The 22,202-nt window shown below is 37.0% G+C and overlaps 2 protein-coding genes across 5 annotated transcripts in view; one reads left to right on the top strand and one right to left on the bottom strand.

Annotated features, from left to right (window-relative positions):
- Window positions 1–20,195, bottom strand: part of NIPBL (NIPBL cohesin loading factor) — a 275,650-nt gene extending 255,455 nt beyond the window's left edge. For 2 of the 4 annotated variants that reach the window (XM_069096153.1, XM_069096158.1), the window contains exon 1: window positions 19,847–20,195. The gene's annotated coding sequence lies outside the window, so the exon portion shown is untranslated. Of the gene's footprint in view, window positions 1–10,089; window positions 10,138–10,197; window positions 10,221–19,846 lie in introns of those variants that run through there. The other 2 variants (XM_069096156.1, XM_069096155.1) reach the window with 2 other exon arrangements.
- On the top strand, window positions 16,665–21,969 carry LOC138167558 (uncharacterized). Its single transcript, XM_069096535.1, has 5 exons — window positions 16,665–16,747; window positions 18,542–18,576; window positions 19,507–19,870; window positions 20,051–20,666; window positions 20,775–21,969. The coding sequence occupies exons 1-5, from the start codon at window positions 16,665–16,667 to the stop codon at window positions 21,030–21,032; spliced, it is 1,356 nt and encodes a 451-aa protein (XP_068952636.1). The 3' UTR covers window positions 21,033–21,969.
- Window positions 21,970–22,202: the final 233 nt, after the last annotated feature.

The raw sequence follows: 22,202 nt of genomic DNA, 5'->3' as shown, positions 1-22,202 counted from the left end.
GGAAAAAAAGAAAAAAATGATCACATGATATTACTTTAATGATAAACTGAGGAATAAGGGAAGAAATAACATACATAGGGTCTGTGACTAAAGGTTTGGAACTTATGCTCTCCAGGGCTTCTTAAACTTTTTCTACTCTAGACAAGGTTAGGCAGCATTGTTGCATGGCTTGAAGGCATGAACAGCACAAAGTGCACATGCTTTGTGCTCAGAACCAAGGCTACAGTTGCACGATGCAACAGGGGCAATTGCTGCCAGAAACACCTTGGATTCACTACAAGTTTGATTTTTTATTAAATTTTTAATTAATTTTGGTCATTGTACATTCAGAAATCTTTGACTGTTGCCAACTTCTTCATGACCCCATATGAGGTCTTGACCCACAGTGTAAGAAGCACTGTGAAATGGTGTCAAAATCAAACAGAAATGGGGACCACTATACTGTACATAAGGTAGCAAGATGGTTCAGTATATAAGGAACTAGCATCTGGAATTTAGAATAACTATTAAAAAAAATCATTAATCAGGTTCAAATGTGACCTCAGGCTCTTACTAGCTCTGTGACTCTGGGCAAGTCACTTAACCTCAGTTTGCCTTAATCTACTGGAGAAGAAAATAATCAAACCACTTTGCTACCTTTGCCAAGAAAACCCAAGGACAATATGGTCCATGTGGTCATGAAGTCAGACATGACTGAACAACAAACTGTGCATAAGCAGTTTTAAAATGTAGTATTAACTATGTTTTATTGTACTTTTATTTATTGTATAAAATATTTCCCAATTACATTTTAACCTGGTTCAAACTGCAATCAGGAGGGCCACATATTTGACAACTCTGCTCTAGGTATTTGTTTGGCTTGTATCAGTTTAAAAAAAATATTCATAAATTAACTTTTAAAAATAAAGTAATGCAAACATACAAAAGATATCTTGAATTTGTTTCAGGTCTTGAGACTGTCTTTTAAGAAGCCCAATAAACACCACCACCAAGGAAATACATTCCAAATCTATTGGATGGCTTGTAAACATCTTAAACTCAACATATGTAAAACTGATCGTTTGTTATCCCCCCCATCCTGCCCCAACCTTCTCCTCTTGCTAATAACTTCCCCATTACTGTCTAGCCCACTCTCATCCTTATCCTCTCCTTCCCCTTTCCCCCATGCAATCTTTTGCCAAGTACTGTAGTTTCTCCCATCATAACATCCTCTCCCGACATTGCTCCGACTCTAGTATAGTTCCTGATCACCTCATGCCTAAACTATTGCAAGAGGCTGCTAGGCCGGTCTGCCTACTGCAAGTCTCTCCTCATTCCAGTCCATCTTCCATTAAACTGCCAAACTGCCTTTCCCAAAGCACAGTCTTGATCATAGTAACCCCTTCTATTTTATAAACTCCAGAGGCTACTTACTACCTCCAGGACCAAATATAAAATCCTGTTTGGCTCTTAAAGCTCTCGATAACCTGGACCCTTCCCAACTCTCTTATGCATCACTTACTCTCCTCTCTCTTCTACTTTTAGTTCCCCCACCTCTCCATGAGTCAGTGACACTGGCTTCCTTGCTGTTTCTGGAACAACATGTTATATCTCTCAACAATGAATTTTCACTAGACATTCCCCAAGCCCGGAATGCCCTGATTCTGCACTAAATTACCCCGTTATTACTTTTGCCCGCATACAGTTATCTTTATGTTGTCTCTGCCATTGGGCTGTGAACTCCTTGGAGGCAAGGTCTACTTTTGCCTGTCTTTGGGTCCCCTGAACTTAGCGTAGGGCCTGAAATGCTCATTGACTTGTTTGGCTCCGGACTGAGGTTTACAGTGGACATGAGATTACTCCCAAGGAAGGCGTGATACAAAGAAAACAAGTGACAAAAGAATTTCCCCTGGCAGCTCCACAAAAGTCTTAAAATGAAATTATATGCCAGAAAAAACTAAAAATAGAACCTACTGGTTTTTTTAAGTTTCTAAACCACATGTATACTGTAGCATATGGGATTCAGAAGACCCAAGTTTGAATCCCGCTTCAGAGCCTTATGTCACTTAACCTCTCTAGGGTTTCAGTTTCTCCATCAATAAATTGGGAATAATAACACCTACCTTGAAGGGTTGTTGTAAGAATCAGATGAGTTAGCAAGTTCTTTTTTTTTTAACAAGTTCCCTCTTAAAGAGCTACATAAATCTTAGCAGCTATTATTATTATTATTACAATAGGTATCATCACAGAAAAATAATAGGGAGGAGTCAACATAAGAGAAGGAAAACAATGTCTCTTTTCTCAGTCTCTCTTGTTAAATATGACAGTTCTTTACCTTATATAGTACTATAAGGAAATGACTCACAAGCCTAGCATATTCATAAGGTTCAAGTCACTTATTTACAGCCTGGTCCAAAAGAGAGTCTCGCGTCAATCTCATGAATTGACTAGCCAGTGGTGAGCAAAACAATAACAACAAACCCCTAGCGACAACTAGGTTGTGCAAACAGCACTAAAAGAATAATACTGTTTACTAATGTACAAAAATGAAATAGCTTTTCATTTTCCTATTTTCATTTTCGTTCCAGAGCTACTAGGGCAAACTAGGTGGTGAAGTAGAAAGAGCACCAGGCCTGGAGTCACAAAGACCAGAGTTCAAATATGGTCTCAAGACACTTACTAGCTGGTATGACCCTGGGCAAGTCACTTAACCCTGTTGGCCTCAGTTTCCACATTTGTAAAATGATCTGGAGAAGGAAATGCTCCCCTCACCACAAAAAAAACATCTTTGCCAAGAAAATTCCAAATGGGGTCATGAAGAATTGTACGTGACTGAGCAACAAAGTTCTTGAAAGGAAATTAAGATATTTTTGAAGTAAAATCAAATTCCAATTTAACATTTCCATTTAAAAATTTGTCTTAAAAAACCCTAAAGCCATTTTATAGAGCATGATATCAGTTAAATTGTTAACATTCTTGAAGGCAGGAACCATACTCTATATCACAAGTCAATTTAACAAATTTTTAAAACGACATATAATTTTAAAAGTAAAAATATTGATACTAAATTATATTTGTGTGCTTGGGCACAAAAAACTACAATATAAAATACTATTTGTTAAGTATATAGGGAAGTATCCATTTTAAAAATAAAAACAAATATTTATTCAATTGTATTCAATTGAATTGCTCTAGTCTAGAGGATATGCTTCCCATCCTGAGGAAGTATGGTTAGGCATATTATGTGGTTAGGCAGAAAGACCTGGGTTTAAGTCCTGACAATCCCTTCCCTACCCCTAAAACACTTCAACTTTGACACAAACTGGCTCTGTGATCAGGACAAATCACTTAACTCATTAGGAGGTGCATGCAAATTCCCTAAGACTATGAACTGCTTATCTGCATGCACAGATGGAGTTTCTTAGACCACCACTACCCCAATGCCATTTATTTATTAGATGGAGTTTCTCACACCGCCTGCCCCCAACTCCATTTATTATAGCAAGATTATACACAAAGGATTTTAAGGTCCTAAGTATACAAAAAGGAAAAAAAATATTCTTTCATCAAAAGGCAACTAATTACCTACCATCTAATTGACCTGGCTATAAATAAATATAAGGATAAAAAGATCTATTCTCAGTGTTCTCTAGTATAGCCCTTGGCCACAAAGTTTTCCATAAGAGACCCATGAAAAAGCAAAAAACTAGGACCCTCCCTCCAATTAATGAGTTTTTAATTAACCTTAATGGAGTGGTATAGTGGAAAAAGTACTGGACTCACTGCTACAAGAGACTTGGGTTCAAATCCTACAATTGACACTAATTGTGTAACCCTGGCAAGTTATTAAACATCCTAACCCCAGTTTCTATCTTTGTAAATGGGGAAAATGAAATCTTTTGCAAATAAGGGCTATATGAAATGTCAGTTATCAACTTCAGTTAATAGGATTAAGCTAATGAAAATGTAAGTATATTTCGAAGTACTTTAAAAGGAAAGACAATGTGAAAAAGTTTTCATTCACAAACAAGTCCAAATAGTTACTTTTTTCCACTGAACCAAACAAGTTTTCAAAGAATCAGAATACACCCAAAATAAATATCAATCTACTAGTAGTATTATGAATTATTTAATATGAATAATAAATTACCAATAATGGCTGATGTATGTTGGTAGCACTATGCCCTTCCCCTGTGTCCATTTTTTCTTTATTGTCTTCTTTCTCCCCCTTCATCTTATACCCTCTAACATCATATTGGTTCCTCTTGATCTTGCATATGCCTTATGCCTTCCAGAAATACCCTTAGACATTTATTCTAAGTTAATGGAAGTAAAGGCTAAAAAATTACTGACAAAGATGATTTAGTTTTACGTTAATCTACAAACACTATAAATGCTTTCCTTATAGCAGCCAGATTACAACCCAAGTATTTAAAGCCTAAGCTAAAAATCAGTTAGCACAGATGAGAATGTTGCCATAATGCAATTAACAATATTTTTCTTTTTAGTTGTCTACTCTATCTCTTTACTTGGTATGTATACATTATTCTTTCATCTGTCAGGCCTGATATAATGCAGGAGTAGCACTGGGCAAATGGGGGATGGGAGAGAGGGTGAAAGAGCACTATCTACAAAGCAGAGTTAACACACAGTAGTAAGGAAGAGACTACCAACAGTGAGTCAAAGCAAGACATGGAAAATTCAAAACTGAAGAACACAGAATGAACTCTGTGTACAAAGGTGGTATGTGAAAGGTGACAAGAAATTTGAGATTTTATCTTCTAAACCACTTCAAACCAGTTTAGATTTTAGATCAGAACAATGGACAAATATTTCAATTCAACAAACATTTATAAAACACCGAATGTATGCAAAACACTGTGCTGAGGCACTGCACAGACCCTGCTTTCATGGAACTTACATCTTAACAATCTTATGGACATATGACACACAGATAAATAACTCTAATTTACCTGATGGATGTACATGGGAGATGCGAAATGTTATGTGAGAAAGGGGCACTGGGAGGAGCAAAGGTCACAATTAAGCACATCAGTGGAAGCTTCAAGGTGAAAGCAGTATTTGGATAGAGCTTTAAAGGCTAAGGAGGGGGGATATCCTCTACCCCATCCCTAAACTAAGCCACATAATTCATATATACTTATTGTATAAGCAAATGCATACAGGTAAGAAAGTACAGGGCATGGATGTGGGAGGGCTGAAATGAGTAAACGAGTTAAATAGTAGGATGATAACAGGTTGTGGATGACAAAGCCAGGTTAAGGACTTTGAACTTGACTCTTCAGCCAACAGGAAGCAACTGGAAGGTTTTAAACAGAGGAGTAAAACAATCAGATCTTCGAATAAACAAGATTAGTCTGACAGGGGTATGAAGGATGGACTGGAGGAGAAAAGGCAATTACTATGTACAAAACATTGGTTTGAGTATTGTTAGGGAGGACTGGATCTGTGAATTCATTGCTCTAAGAACTATCAGAAGAAATGCCTCCACATATCCAATGAACTGAAAATAAGTATAATTTAAGATAGGGTCCCTTTGACCTCCAGGAATTTATAACCTAGCCTGGGAGATGAGACATACACAGGTGAAAAACTAAATGATACAATAAAGACAAAATCAAGAGAATGCTAGAAAATGTCACATGGTAGTATATGATTAATCACCAAAAGAACTGGAGAGAGAGTAAAAATGATCATATATTCTAAGGGTTTAGATCATTGTGGCTTGAAGTGGCTCTGAAAGAGTTCTAGGAGGAGAGATTCCTGAGCTGCATTAAAGGCTACGCAGAGGAAGCACATTTAGGAATAGTGTAATAATTTCAAGGGTGTAAACACAGATAACACAAAATTTGTTTGGTGTACACTGAATGGTTATCAAAGTACTGAGCCAATAATCAAATCATTATCCTAGAACTAAATTAAAGTTGTAGGGTAACACCTTTGGAGACAGGACATAAAAGTCATTTATAAAGCTTTTAATAATATGGCTATATGGTGGGGAGCATAGTTTGATCTGGGGACATATCTAAGTTATGGTGAAATTCTACTGTAATTCAATCCCAAATGAACTTGAGTTGATTCCACCTAATTATTCTCTATTTTTATAAGACATGTTTCTTATTAAAATCATCATACCAAAAATTCTCAGATTTTTATTTGGACAAAGATTTTACAAAAGAAATATTTTCAGAAAACCTTATGAGAAGGCAGGTAGCTAGTGCTATATATTCTACACATAAATGCAATAATTTTACTTTTGAGAAATACCAAAAGCTACAGATAGCTAAATTTCTCAAAATCACAGCATTGTCAGCTAGAACATAGGACACATATTCTGGTTTTTCCTTATTCATGAAAAAATTTCATCCTAAATATTACCCTTCAATTTTGATTTGCTCCCCCTTGTTAGGTGTCCTTACCAGATCACAACTTCATATTATTTGACATTAATTTTTCTGCTAAAACAATTTCCGATACCACATAAGAATTCCTACAAAAGACACATGTCAAAAACTTTTTCCTATTTCATCTAAAAGTATATTTGTAATATATGTAAATGACCTACCTGTGACCAAAGTGACAAAAGTAATTTATCAAAAGTCACTGTAAGATTAATCTTGGGGTGGCTAGGTGGTGCAGTGAATAGAGCACCAGCCCTGGAGTCAGGAGGACCTGAGGTCACATCCGGCCTCAGACACATAACAAAAAACAAACAATCAAACAAACAAACAAAAACCTAGCCGTGTGACCTTGGGCAAGTCACTTAACCCCAACTATTGCCCTCCAAAAAGCAAAAAAAAAATTGTATATATATATATATTATTAGGGGCGGCCAGGTGGCACAGTAAGTAAAGAGCGCTGGCCCCAGTGTCGGGAGACCTGAGATCAGTTCTGACCTCAGATACTTGGCACCCACACAAAATAACTGGCTGTGTAACCTTGAGCAAGTTACTTAACCCCAACTGCTTTAAAAAAAAAAAAAGATTAATCCTGAAAAGGACAACAGTTAGAAAAAATGTGATCTATATATATAACATAAAAAGTGTTAAAAACAATAGAACATTAATCACATCAGTACATGCTCTGGAATATTTCCATTATTCCATAAAGAAGTAATGCTGATAGCTTCAGATAATTTAAGCAAAGTTAAGTTGCTTTAATAGCTTCTGAACTATTTCTTTTAACACTAAGTCAACAATGCTTAGAAAATGCCTTCTAAAAACAGCCCTGAAGAGATAGCTCTCAAAAAAATTAAAGTTTATCAAATAAAGTTTACTTCTAGAAGAAACTCTAGAGGTTTAGAAATAGTGCATCAATTTCTTATTAATCTGCAACCTAAATCTACTTAAACCCAGTCTTTTGAGTTTGAGGTCTCTATTCCCACGTTAATGTGCTTAGCTACGCTAGATGGTCATGGAAAAACTGACAAGTGATCTTGGACACTATTGATTGTTGTTTGGTAATATAGGGATCCCATTGCTTTATTGAAAAGATACATTATCTGTAATAAAACTGTCTGTGAAAACAATTTGCATAAAACCAATACTACTTTCCCCACTTATTTAAGTAAAATTAAATGACTTTTTTCCACTGAAAGAGTAGTGGTTATTTCCTTGACACGAGATGTAGCAGAAATCAGAATTTTATTTCTGCTTAGTCTATTTTTCCTTTAAAAGTATTTCTTGTCTCTGGAATCTTCTATCTCCCAAAAACCAGGCAACAGAAAAGTTTCCCATGTTTTCTGAGTCCCTGACTATACCTTCTCCCTTCTTATCTGGATATTTATTTATTGTACTATTGGAGTGAATACATTTGTTTTAAAAAAATAAAAAAGGGAAGGAGACTTCTAGGCATAGGTATATCCAACCTAATGTACTCCAGATTAAAAGTTCTTAACTTTGACTGGGGAATAAGCATTTATACAGTGCCTACTATGAGCCAGGCATATGCTAAATAAGCATTCTGACAAATATCTCATCTGCTTATTTTGAGGCACCTCATGATTATCACAGGATGATAGACTTGGAGTTGTAAGGGACTTCATCTCAGACATCACCTCATTCAGTCACCTCATTTTATAGATGAGAAAAATGAGACCCATTAAAGTAAAGGGACCTGTTGCAGGGTCACTTTGGTGGTAAACTGCAAAGCTAGCATTTGAAACCAGATCCTCTGACTTAAAATCCAACAGCTTCCCCACTCTACTACATTGCCTTTTGGTCCTGTAAATTCCAAATCTGACATATAAATCTTTAAAAGGGGAAACCTGTGCATACTACTTATATACAAATGATAGTATAGAAATAAGAGTACACAAAAACTTCACTTAACTAGTCCTTGCCCTATTTTAACTGAACTATCAGAATAATTCACACTATTATTTCCTTTGTTACCAATTCTAAATAGAATGAAACTGCTTATAGAATTTTTAAAAGTTGTTATTTTCAGAATTCTAGCACCTAGTGAAGTACTATGGATATCATAGTGCCTTCTAAGGAAAACACCCTCTCTAACTAGGGAAAATAAAACAACAACTACATTCTAAGGAAGAAAGAATCAAAAAGTTATACAAGACCACATGCAACATTAGCAAGTGCAGAATTTCTGAACTTATAGGCAAGGTACTCAATACCTACTATAATACTTGACTACTGCTACCAAAAAATTGACAGGCCTATCTAAAAGATGGTACCACATTCTACCTATGTTTCTTCTTTTGGTTTTCTACTTTCTACAATGAAAGTGAAGGTGTCTTCAACTCTATCGCCTGCACCACCTAGCTTTGAAGCCCTCCATTTCCTAGTCTGTAAAATGAAGCCCAGGGAGATTTTGTGACTTGCCTAAGGTTATATAGATATAACAAACTTCAAGAGGTGGGATGTGAAGCCACATTCTTTGATTTCAAAGTCAATGCTCTTTCCATTATACCATATATTTCCACAGTGAGTATCTTCTATTGCAATGATAAAGACAGCTAATTAGACTATTTCTCTCTGTTTTATGTCTCATTTTATATCAATAATTAGAGAATCAAACAGTTTTTGCTGTTATTACATCAAGGAATCCTGCATAGGCCTAATATATTAATGTGAGAACCTTGTTGGAGAAAAACTATTAAGGCACATGAAAGAAAATGCAAAGAAAAGCAAGTAGACCAGTCACGTGGTGAGTGTAAAGGATAGTTTTCACTAGTAGGCCCATGTACTATTCTACCATCCATGAAAAGTCAAGAAAGAGTCAGCAGGTTGGGTAGAACTACACATCCACAGAATCAAATAAAATGAAGACTTTTTCATTTAATATTCTTCATTCTGATCCTTTTTATTTGTTCATTCACACTTTGTGATATTAACTTTTTCTCCCTCTCTATACATGACTGATGGACCACCTTAATTTCATTAAATACCATTTCTCTTCTCTATTAACTAGTGGTAAGAGGGAGGTGCTAGTCATATCTTTACCTCTCCCTTCTATGAATTTCTATTACTTAGCTGAGGCAGTACAGTGCGATGGAAAGAAAACTGGAAATTAGGAACAAGTCCCTGTTCTGTACCTAACTAGTTATATGACCTTGGGTAAGTCATTTTACTCACTTCACAGCAGTATTTCTAACAGTACAGACCCAGAAACAAAACAGATACCCAGAGACTAGAAAGTCAATTATACTAACTAAACAAATGTAATGGATTATTTATAATTTACTTCATCCTAAGAAAAGATCAATATGAAGAAGCATGAGAGGATTTGTATGAAGTAAAATAAGTAGAACCAGGAATACATACAATTACAAATGTAAACAGAGAAAGAAGCAAAGAAACTAAACTGCATAACTATAATGACCAAGCTTGGTCATAGAGAAGAGATAAGAAAATGCATCTCTTTCTTGGCAGAGATGGGGGCGCTATGGGGGTGGTACTACATACTTTGTCAGCTAGATTGATGTGCTGGTTAATTTTGCTGAGTTACTCCCACCCCCCCTTTTTTTTTACTCTATTTTACAAGTGACAGCTAGGGGTTAGGGTTGGGTGGAGGGAGGATATATTCAGAAATAAAGGTAATATCAATAAAATTTTTTTAAAAAGAAATTACCTGATAACCCTATGAGGCACCTTCAATGACTGCAGTAAGAAGTATTTCATTGTGGACAAGATGTTTAATTAGAAAGACCTGGAACTGAATTCCAATTCAGATCCTTACCAGTTGTGACACCCAGCACAAGTCTCTTAACTCCTCTCTAAGCCCAAATGCACATCTGTGGAGTGATGATAAATAACAGCACCTATTTCAGAAGGTTGTGTGTGAGGATCAAATAAGAAAATGTATATAAAGCACTTTGTAAACATTAAAGCACTATATAGATGCTAACTATTATTGGCAGCTACACTGCTTAAAAACTCTTATTTCACAAGATTTATGTTGTTTGCTGACACTGTATCCAATGTAGGTACTCTTTTAAAGATGGTAAGAAAGCTTCAGAGACCCATCTTCCTTGAGGATTTGGATTTAATCATGGCTCAGAACAAATACAAAATGGCTAATTTTGTACTCAGTTTCCATAATTATACAATCAGACCATTGGTTAGTCTCATCAAGTTTTTTGACTTTGGCAACACTAGAAATATTACTAGATTTTAAAATACCATACTTCACTGCATAATTGTCACACCCTGTTTTTTTTTCCCCATCCAAAAATTGGTTTACAACCTTTCATCGTGTAATCGTCGCATGGTATACGTAATTCTGTTCGTCGGAATGCTTAAAATGTAACACAGCAGCAATGTATTCACCAGTGGCATATGGATATGCATTTATCTCAGGCATTGCAAGTCACTATCCTAGAACTCTCAGTGTAGATGCATTGTCAATATTCTATTTTAATGTCTATTCATGAGTATTCCATGCATCCTGATCTTGCACCAAAGACAGTAATAAATTATTTTTTAAAGTAATACTGGCACAATTAAAAAAAACACTCTTTTGCATAATAGTTGTACACTACTGGCATAAAATCTGAGACAATTATGAAGCAAAATATGGTAATTTAAAGATTAAAAAAAATTTCTGTCCTATAAATATAAATATTCCTTGATTTTGAACTTGGCTTCAACCTTTTGGATTCAGTATACCTATGTCAATTAGTATGTGACTTTGGATAAGTCACCTCACCCTCTTGCCTCAGTTTCTTCATCTGTAACATGTGTGTTAGACAAGATGGTCCCTGAGGTCTTTTCTACATTTATACCTATAATCCTATGGGTTCACCTCTAAGGAAGAAAGATTGAATTTTCTCTTTTACTAATTCTGATCCTTCTTGACTTGAAGCAATCTGTATAAGGCTGTTCCCAGAAAGAATATTAGGGAAATATAATAGGTAACATGTATATAATGTCCTAAGGTTTACCAAGCACTCTGCATATATTAACATGCTTGATACTCAAAATAACTTGGTAAGGCAGGAGATATAAGCCTTATAGAGATGAGTAAAGTGAGGATAAAAGGGTTTTTTGTTTTTTTTTTTTATTATTTGCCTGCAGTAACAAAGCATCATGCTACTCCTTTCTACTAAAAATCACTGCAATGTGTCCTATTCCCATAAAAGTTTGTGAATTTGGGGCGGCTAGGTGGTGCAGTGAATAAAGCACCGGCCCTGGAATCAGGAGGATCTGAGTTCAAATTCTGCCTCAGACACTTAACACTTACTAGCTGTGTAACCCTGGGCAAGTCGCTTAACCCCAATTGCCCTCCAAACCCCCCCCCAAAAAAAAAGTTTGTGAATTCCAGTAGAGCAGGAGAGTTGCTATGTCTCAACTTTCTGTCTCCTGTAAAAGCCAACAAGCTGTGAGTGCCTCAGTATAGAACAGGTACTTAATAAATGTTTACTGAAGTGCAATAAACCAATAATCGTAATGATTCTACAGAGAAGTTTTAACTTGATTTGTATCTTAAGATTTCAAAACATTTTAAACTTCTGAAAGTTTCATCTTCTATTTGGAACTATGTACAAAGTAGAAGTTTAAAAATCAGCCTGTCTTCCCTCTTAATTGGCATCCCCTCATTCAAAATCCCCTCAAAAACAGAAGCCACAACCTTTCAAAAGAGAGGGGAAAAAAAAGGATTGTAGAAAAAAGATGAAAAAAAAATTTCCAAAGTCAAATGCATATTTCATAAATATCTCTTAGAAGCTTTAATTATGTTTGTTCAGCAAAGATACTAATTTCTTAATACTTCTCACAAAAATGGATAAAATGAAGCTAACTTTAGCACTGCTCAACACTAGTTAATTTCAACCTCCAGGTTTTAAGTCGAAAGATAAAAGTATTTCTTTGCTGAGGCATAGACAGAGGCAATCAGTTTCTTTCACATGAGTCAGGTATAAAAAAGTGTGGGAGTATAGAAAGACTATGTCTAATTTAAACCCATGCATTGTAGTTATAACCTGATTATAGTTGAGGGAAAACTGTGAATCACATATAACTACATTAAAATGATCAACTTACTTAGGTGAATATTGACTGCAAATCCACAGGTGTATTAAACAAAGTGCTAATGGCACATTTAAACATACTGAAAAGGCTGCCCAATAGTGTTGAGAAAAGGTACTGATCAATCTCCTTCTGAGGATTATATGGAAAGATATTTTTGTTTTACAAATAATAGATCAGCTATAAGTACAAGGACTAAAATCTAATTTAAGTTTAATTACATGTATTAGTAACAAGATATTATATTTAAATTTATTAATGAAACTTTCTTTTGACACATCTGACCATATACATAGCCATTCCCTTGTAGTAAATTTCCACAAATAGCCTAGTACATGTGATTTTAGAGTGGTTAACATAGAGTGTTAGAAAAGTATCGAAAACCAACTTGAACATCATTTAATCTAAACAAAAGCATTAAGCAAAATGACCAACAGTCAACTGACAAAAAAAAAAAAAGCCACAGCAATATTTCATAATTGCCTCACATTTCAGTGCCTGGCACATAGTGTTTAATAAGTGCTTGTTGATTGGCTTCAAAATTGTTCAGAAACTAAAGGTTAAATTTAAATGAATATCCCAGTTTCTGTTAGCTTCAATGAATTACTTTCAATGATCAAGGTCTGAAAATTTATTTTATTTACAGACATAAAAGTTTTTTTGGTCTACAAAAGGAAATGGATTCAGCCAATTTATTTTTTTAAAAAGCATATAAAAGAACATTTTAAAGATGCAGTACTTTCATTTTAAAGAACCTTTAAATTACCTAAGTTTACATATGTAAAATATCAAAGCCAATAATAGCCTATACTATTAATTGAAAGTTCAATATCTTCTATAAAGAAATTGTTAAAGAAATGGATAAATCTTAATCTGACTGCTTAACACTTCTGTAAAAGGAACTATCTGGAGAAATGCACTAAATATCACAAGTTCCTAACACGTTAGGGACCTCAGAAATCATTTAGTCTAACATCCTCATTTTTCAGATGGGAAAAACTCAGGTTCAGATAACTGATATGATTTACTCAAAGTTTTACAGCAAGTAAATGGCAGAGCTAAAATTTAGAACTAGGATGTACAGATTCCTAGTTGAAATACTAAGTTATTTCAAACAAAAAGGTGGGTTTATAAGAGCTGTTGTTTTTGAGCTGTTATATTTTTGTTGCTGTTGTTTAGTCGTTTTTCATTCATGTCTGACTCTTTGTGACCCCTTTTGGAATTTTCTTGATGGAGATATTGGAGTGGTTTGCCATTTCTTTCTCCAGCTCATACAATAAGGACACTAAGGCTAAGAGGATTAAGGAACTTGTCCAGGATCACACAGCTAGTAAGTGTCTGAGGCTAGATTTGAACTCAGGAAGAGGAGCTTTCAACAGACTCTAGGCCCTTGCACTCTACACACTGAGCCACCTAGCTGTTACATAAGATGTATATTTGTGTACATATGCATCTTCAATCAAAGATAATAATGCCCACAACTTAAATGAATGTTTGCATATATGATCTTATTTATGAGACATAACTATAAAGTAGTGAAACATTTTCTTTTTGAGAAAACATACTAGAATTGGCTCTGAATAACTTGGGGATTCGACATTATTGCAGATAATCAAAAGAATGTTTACACAGCTTCTAAACGCAATTCCAAAAGGGTAATGACAGTATTAACTGAGAAGTCTTTTGCCTCTCAAGGTGACTCCTTTTAAGAGGACAGCATTTAGTTTTAAGTTTGGTGTTTGCTTTTTAAACTTATTTTACAATCATACATCTTAACTGTACTGACTTTGAGCAATTCACTTAAACTTCTCTGGGTCACAGTTTCTTCATCTGTAAAATGAGGAGGTAGATAAGATGACAATCCTTAAAAATCTCTTCTAGTTCTAATATTCTGTGATGATTCTCTGCTGTCATACAAATACAATTATAAATAAAACAAAGTTTAAGGAACTTTGGTTTTGTTCTTTCAAATAAGGAAGTTCAAATCTACTCTATTAGCTCCAAACTATTTCTAATAATCTGCCTTCACACACTTACTAGCTGTATGATCCTGGGCAAGTCACTTAACCCTGTTTGCCTCAGTTTTCTCATTTGTAAAATGAGCTGGAGAAGAAAATGGCAAACTACTCCAGCATCTTTTCAGAGAAAACTCCAAATGGGGTCACAAAGAGTTGGACAGACTGCAACAACTCAACAGCAATAACAATTTCTAGTAAGTGTATTGTTTGGGAAAAGTAAAGAAATCACATATTTTGCAAGTTCAAGTTTAAAACACAATGTTTTGTAACCAGATTAGTGACAGAAATTTTGATAATTATTTAAAGTACCTATCTGAGTTGCTTCAGTTCAATCTAATTGCCCCTATACACAATTTTCCTTTTCAATATGACTACACAATCAATTTACTAAGAAAATTATAATTACAGGTTCTTCTGCTTTCTTTTACTGTTTTAATGTTACTCTAAAAAAAGCCAAACTAAAAATACAGAAAGGGCAAAATCTAATTTAATTTTATTTTAAGTTGGTCCCCAATATATCAATATACAAATTATGAGTTGAAGGCAACTATGACTTTTGTCCTTTCAATTTCTGGGGAAAAAAATTCTGACTACATGAAAACATGATTAAAAATATAATCCTGAGCTAAGATGAAAACATCATTCAAAAGGGTTTTTCATTCAACTGTAAAGACTAGAAACATTAAAGTTCCATGCTGATAATTTTCAAAATACAATCATTACACAAAAAATTCAGGAGAAAGGAATGCTTCATTTAAAGTAGCTATTTCCTTTATCTTCTATAAGATAGACATATTTAAATCAACCTACCAAAAAACCTCTCAAATCACGCCTTAGGAGGGAGACAGAAATACAATTTTTATATTGTGAACATCCTTCCAAGATGTTTCATCTTTTTTTTTTTTTGGTAACATTGGAAAAATCACAAAGAACAGTAAGATTATAGTTAATCCATGGATAGGGGAATCAGCATCAGGACTCAGGAATTCCTGTCCTGAGTTCAGACCTTTCTTATAGCATCACAGTCTGGGGGCTAACAATTGCTTATTCTCTCATTGACTCACTGCATGTTTTTGGGCAAGTCACCAGGTCTCTGTGAATGTCCATTTCTCATCCAAATGTGGAAATAATGCTGATCATTTCTGTCACAGAGATATAATGAGAATACCTATAAAAAGCTTTCTAGATATCCTGGGGAAAGCCTTTTAAAAAAACCCAAAGAATTTTTACAAATGACAATCTATATAGTATAAACTATAAAAAAATTTCATTTTGTTTCTTAAAGAATGTATAAGAATGGTTTATCAAAGGTTTATAATACAGGTACTAAGATGAAGTCTTTAATTATAATTAAGTCTTTCTTCTTAGCTTATGCTTTGACACTTTTCTAATAATTTTTAGTGTTCTTATCATTCTCCCAACTCTATTGTAAATCTGAGGGCAGTGAACAATGTTAAGAGCAATTTCATATTTACTTTTACCCTATTTCTATATTTAAAGACAATTTAATATTTGCTTTATCCTATTTTTGCATTTAAAGGTAATGCTGGACTTAAAACTTTTTCACATGGCCTGTGGTTTCAAATATTTACCTCACTCAAACTCTGTTAAGTTTTCAGAAATTACATTTAAAGGTGTTTCCAGGAAGAATTCTTGTCTATGACAGACCTTCCAATCAAGTCACGTAAAGGAAATCTCAAGTAAGTAATTTAATTTTATTGATTACATGAAGAATAGTTTTTCCTTTTAGGTAACACCAAAAAAGGTTAAGGTAATATCAGATTCAAATTTGTAGTCTTCATATGTCAATGTATTCATTTTTTACAAAATATTCCTAGGGAAAAAAAATATGAGTGTATCAAAATTCAGCACAAGTTTAAATTAAATGTTTCCCTAAACTTTATCAGGAAACAGTGTCAGTTTCTTTAGGGAAACCTAAATGCCCTAAGAAATACAGAAATTAGATGGATTGGCATTATTAATTGTATTGGGTTTTGTTTTGGTTTTTGCTTTTCTTTTCCCCAAGTTAAGAAAATTTCCATTTTAGAATAGTATGACCACATCTTTCTTTCAAAAACTAATTACTTAGGAAAGACAATACCCAAAATAGTTCTACTGGACTCTATTCAATCCAACAAAGAAAAATGACTAGTATGTGTTAGGGATGCTGAAAATCAGTCCTGCCCTCAATAACTTACAACCTGGGGGTGTTGATGAGGGAAGGAATACAACATGTTGCCGTTTTAGGTAAGGCAAGTATGGCTATATCTGATAATTGCACTTATACCTAAGGGTATCAGGAAAGGCTTCCAAGAGGAGATAGATGGCAAAGAAACTGAGCTATGATAGGGATTTTAAAGCTTTTACTTTCCAGTTCTAAAAAGAACAAATAACATTGTACATTCTTTAATGAAATTCATATTTAACTTCCAACTTGAAGATATCTCTTAATACGTTTACCATATCATCAAAAATTCTCTTAACTTTTGCCAAGGCACAAAAATCAAAAATGTCATACCATACTGAGTAACTCTGATATTGAAAATTATTAACTACTTAAATTTTAACTCTAATTTGAAGTATTCCCTGATTCTATAATCTGGTCTTAAGAGTTATTATAAATTGACTAATGTGAATAGTCAATAGCAAAAACAAAACAACAACAAAACCCGCAAACAAATCTTATTAAATAAATTTGAGATTTTTAATGTAAGGAGAAACTTTTCTAGAGTTTGCCACTTTCCCAATATACAACTGAGGTGTAGAAGACAAGAACTGCACAGGTTATCTTTTTCTCAGAGGATCTTAAAAAATTTGGAGAACATAGCCTTGTCTTTGTTTACATCTAAATACTTATGCAATTAAATGATTAGTTGAAGGTTAGTTTCCTAACAGATGGGTTGGGGGAGGAGGAATGAACAGTATATTCAAAAGCTCTGGGGGAGAAAAAGTTCATTTTAAAAATTGTTTTCAAATTCGGGGGGGGGGGGGAAAGCCAGAAAAAGAGAAGCTTAATTATTCACTTAATATGCAAAAAAAGATTTTTTCTCAACATTTCAGGGACAAACTAAAAACTAATCCATGATTTTCCTTATAACTTAGAAATTAAATACAGAAAATCAAAATGAATTCCTAAAATGGGAAAAACAAAATCTCAGAAAGCAAACATTATATACTGAACATCTAACACTGCAATTTAAACTTTTTAATCCAGGAGAAAACTTCTCTAAACCACTGTAAAACAAGTAGTAGAGATGGTATGTCGCTTTCTGATGATGAAAACTAACCAAGTACAACAATTTTTTTTTCCACAGTCCTTTGCTGTAAACTAGAGAAGTCTCAGATCCAAAAGTGAAACAGCTGTTCAATTAAAGTAATAAAGACAATCATAGCAGCATATATGGTTCATTTTGTAATTTATACAATAGTTGGTCTGTGTATGTGTGTATATGTGTATGTGTGTATATGTGTATGTATGTGTGTGTGTGTTTTAAAGAGCTGCTTTCTCAGAATGTGAAATGTTGCTCCCTCCCCTTCTCCTGCTCCTCCCCTACCCCCACCCCCACCCCCACCCCAAGCAGGCCTGAGGCCCTGTTGCAAACAGTGTCTAACAGGAGCAGGCAGCACAAAGACAGGAATGGGAGATTAGTGGGAGGGAGGGAGGCCGGGATTGGGGCTCAGCAGGAGCTTCAGGCTTTTTAAAATTCAAACTGCTCCCTGACCAATACAAATCACGGACACGCTACTGACTACTACACGGATTTATAGCATTAAAAACATGCCTAGTACGTGACAGCTATATTAACTTGACCCTTTTTAACATTTATCTGACCGTTTAGAGACAATATAGTAGAGTTCAATGCAAGCAGACCCTAAACTCAAAAATAATCTCCAGAAAAGTTACTTATTCGACAATGACAATGGTAATTTAATAGGGCTACAAAAAAAATCTTTTTGAACCAGTGTAACACCAACTAACAAACTTAAGGGAAATGTTGAGCAACGCTGCTCCTTAACGACTTGAACATTTTTTTAAAACAGATATGAAACAAAAGTATCGAAACAGTATAATACAGGTAAGCATTGCTTTCTTGCAATTTCTATGAATAAAGTTTCTTTAATTTAAATTTTAAAACTTGCATTTCCAGTTCAATCACACACTACTACTTAACAATTCACTTACACAAAAACTAGAATTTGTTAAGAACTGATACTCTTCTCGAGCCATTTACGGATACATTTGACCTATTAAAATGACACCTCTCTCATTACACAGTCAAACATCATGGGCACAAACAGCCAATGACAATCCTGAGACCTCAAAAAGATCTACCCTGACATGAAAGGATAGCACCTTCTACATTCTTTACCTCAGGGATGTTAAACATAACTTAATTTCTGTCCTTTTAAATTCTTCTCTTTTATCTCCACCTCTTAATAATATCACATTTCCCACAGTATTTATCAGCTTTTTCGCCCCTCCACTTCCAGGTAAAGAAGTACACCCAAAGTAATAAAGTATTCCATTTATAAAACGCTCTTTAAAACTCCTTAAATTATTCATACAATACGTGGTGACAGGGTATACCTGTCAACAACTTTACACTTATCTTTAAAGAGAAGAGTGTTAAACTCTTTAAGGAGTATGTTAACTGTTTATGTCACTTTGGTTTTCTGTATCACATTCGTAAGTGACGATTTAATGCCTTTAAAAGGGGAAACGAGTCTCTATTAACTTTTGCATGCCCAAACAAGTTTTAAAAAAGGAAAATAATTACTACTGGATTCGTTTCTGGGTATTTAACATTTGTCTCACTCTAACTGAAACTACTTCCTCCCTTCACAGGGTCACTGGGGGGGAAGAAGGGGGGGTTGTTTGTTTCACTGAGACCTTTCCCACTTCTCGCACCGGGAAAGTTGTAAATATAGAGCAGATCAGGGCACACTTGCTGTTAGTTGTATTGTTTCCGCCTCCTCGTCTTACTACCGCTTCTCTCTCGGCTGAGGCCTGTCACTGAGAAGCGATCGCTCCGCTCTGACCGGAGCCTCTCCTAATCCCCGAGCTCAAGTAGATTCCGCTGGCCCGCGGCCTGCGCTCTCCGCCGGGCCTACGCCTCCCCGGCCGCCCGGCAGGAACCAAATCTCCTCCGCCAAAGTCGGCGGGGAGAGAAGATCTAAAACCGCCGCCGGCCGAGGCGCCTGCTCCGGGGGAGGACAACTCCACACTCGCTCCGCCGAGGAGACCCGGGGCTGCCGGGGACGGGAGCGGGAGGGGGAGGAGAGGAGCCCGGGACGTAGCCCCGTCGCCGCCGCCGCCACCGAAAGAAAGAGAAGGAAGGAATTTACCTGGGCGAATCGGCGTTTGAATCCGTGGGGAGGCCGAGGCCGAGGCGGCTGTGGTGAGCCTATAATCCGGGCCGGGAGGGGGGGCGGCTGAGGCTCCTCTTCCGTCTCCTCCTTAGTGCAGTGAACATGTAGAGCCAGGGGGAGACCAGCCGAGAAGACAAATCGCTGCTTCTTCTTCCTCCTCCTCCTCCTTCTCCCACATAGAAACACTTACAAACACCCGACCGGGGGCCCCAGCTACCGAGGGGGCATCGCAACCGGCACGGGAACCAATCCTCCTCTCGGTGGGGGCGTCTCTGCCTGTCGCTTGGCGGTGTCGGGCGAGTCGGTACCGAAGGAGGGAGGGGGGGGAGGGGGGGGGGGGGGAAAAGGAGCCCTGTGTGTGTGTGTGTGTCTCTCGCTCGGTCTCTCCCTCTCAGAACAAAATGCCGACCGGAAGTGCAGCTGCAGGAATGACTCCCTCCACCGGCGCCAAACACCAACAACCTCCCCCTCTCCCCCACTCCACTTCCGCCACTGCCGCCGCCCGCCCGCCAGCCCGCTGCCGCCGCCGCTGCCGCTGCTACTACTACTACTCCAGTCCCCCTGGCCGCTGCCAGTATCCCTCGTCGCTGCTCGTGCCGACGCCGCCGCGGCGCAGCTCCTCAGCCGGAGCGCAGCTGTAGCCTGGGCCGGCGGCTTCGGCGGCGGCAGGAACAGGCGCCCCTCCAGCGGCGGCTACGACGACTGCTCCTCCTCCTCCTCTCTTCAGCCTCTACCTCGCTCCCTCCTCTTCCTTCTCCTCCTTCTCCTGCCGCCGCCGCTCCTGCTGCTGCTCTGGGTGGGGTGTGGATTTTGCCCTTTATTGTAGCTGTTGCCGAGTTGTATTTTCGATGGCCTAGGACCGGGCCGGTTACTTTCGCTCTCGTTCTTGTCTTTCTTTTCGTAGGAGAAAATAAGAAGACTTCAGCTCTGGGCGTCGTCGGGCTTCCCCCGAAGGAGACCCAAGGAAGGTTTTGGGGTGGCTTCCCTTCCTTACCCCCTCCCCCCCCACACACGCACTTTTCCCGGGAGGGACTTAAAGGCCCCGGACACTGAAGGCCGAAGAGGATGGGCCGAGTGCCCCGGCTTCTCCCCAGGTTTCGGGAACGCTGCTCGTGGGTGGTCGCGTTTTGGACACCCGCGATTCGATTGCATTTTCAGGTGATGTCCTCGCGACCAGGTGGATTTGCCGTTCTTCACTTCTGACAGAGCTAACTTTTTGCATCCATATGCATATTTGTATGTATATATGCACAACTTTTGTTTTGGTGGAAAATAGGACATAATACAAAGTGAAGAAAGCTCCAACACTGGATACCGAGATGCTTGGCATTTTTTTGCCTCTGGAAATCCTCCAGTCTCGCCTGTTGTCGTCTGCCACTCTTTTCAAATGTTGGGGGTTTTGTTTTGTTTTGTTTTTCACTGCTGGGGAATGGGCTTGTGGGCAGTGCTATACCAGGGAAGTAAGAAAATACTCAGATGCCTATCTCTCCTCTTCTCCCACCTGGACGTAACTGGACATAAGTTAGCTCCATGTGCATTAAGGTATTTTGTGTGTTGCGTTTATACACCCCTCTCAGGGCTAGATGGAGCTGTTGTGTCCTGGGGGGGGGGGGGGAGATGCCTTCCCGAGGAGAAGCTGCCGCTGCCTGGGACACAGCCTTGAGGTGCTGCTTCAGTTTTATGTTGCTATTGTCTGCAAGACAATGTGTCTGTAAAGCAACAGGTTTTAAACTCCCTTTTCTCAAGTTAACCCAGAGAAAGAACCCCTACAAGACCAGAGACTAAACAGTAGTTAGTTAACTGGATTACTCTTTAGATTGCATTTTAAAGCTGTACCATGTTTCCCTTTCTTTAACTGTAACAAATGAAGTAACTCCCTTAACTTGAACGATCCTTCCTCCCTTTTTCTCATCTTGTTTCCTTCAGTGATACTTGCTACAATGCTCTTCAGTTTATTTGTTCAAAGGGAGGAAAGCCTTTCCTTCAAAAGTAGTACAGTTGTTGAATGATTAATTTAAAATTAAGTTGAATTTAAATTAAATTTAAACCTTGACATGTTTTATTGCATTTTAATAAATTTGGTAAAATTATAAACAGGTTACATTATTTGCATGTGTGTATACCTGTTTTGATTTAAATCGTAATATATGTAATATTTTGTTAAAAGTAAATGGGGATCTTGACAAATCAATTGACAGGTGAATTAGAAATGCAGTCTAAAAATCCTGAGGTTGAACTGGTCTTTATTAGATAATGTGTCTATTCAGTATTCACAGGAGAGAGTTTTATGTAAAGGTTCTGAAAAGTATGAAAAATCTAGGAAGAAAAACTG

Source organism: Petaurus breviceps, unplaced genomic scaffold (genome assembly GCF_028583685.1).
Source record: "Petaurus breviceps papuanus isolate PSGF00001 unplaced genomic scaffold, PetGlider_PUasm1.0 229, whole genome shotgun sequence".
Lineage (NCBI taxonomy): Eukaryota > Metazoa > Chordata > Mammalia > Diprotodontia > Petauridae > Petaurus > Petaurus breviceps.
The sequence above is the reverse complement of the archived record's forward strand: the minus strand, read 5'-3'. Positions and strand labels throughout refer to the sequence as shown.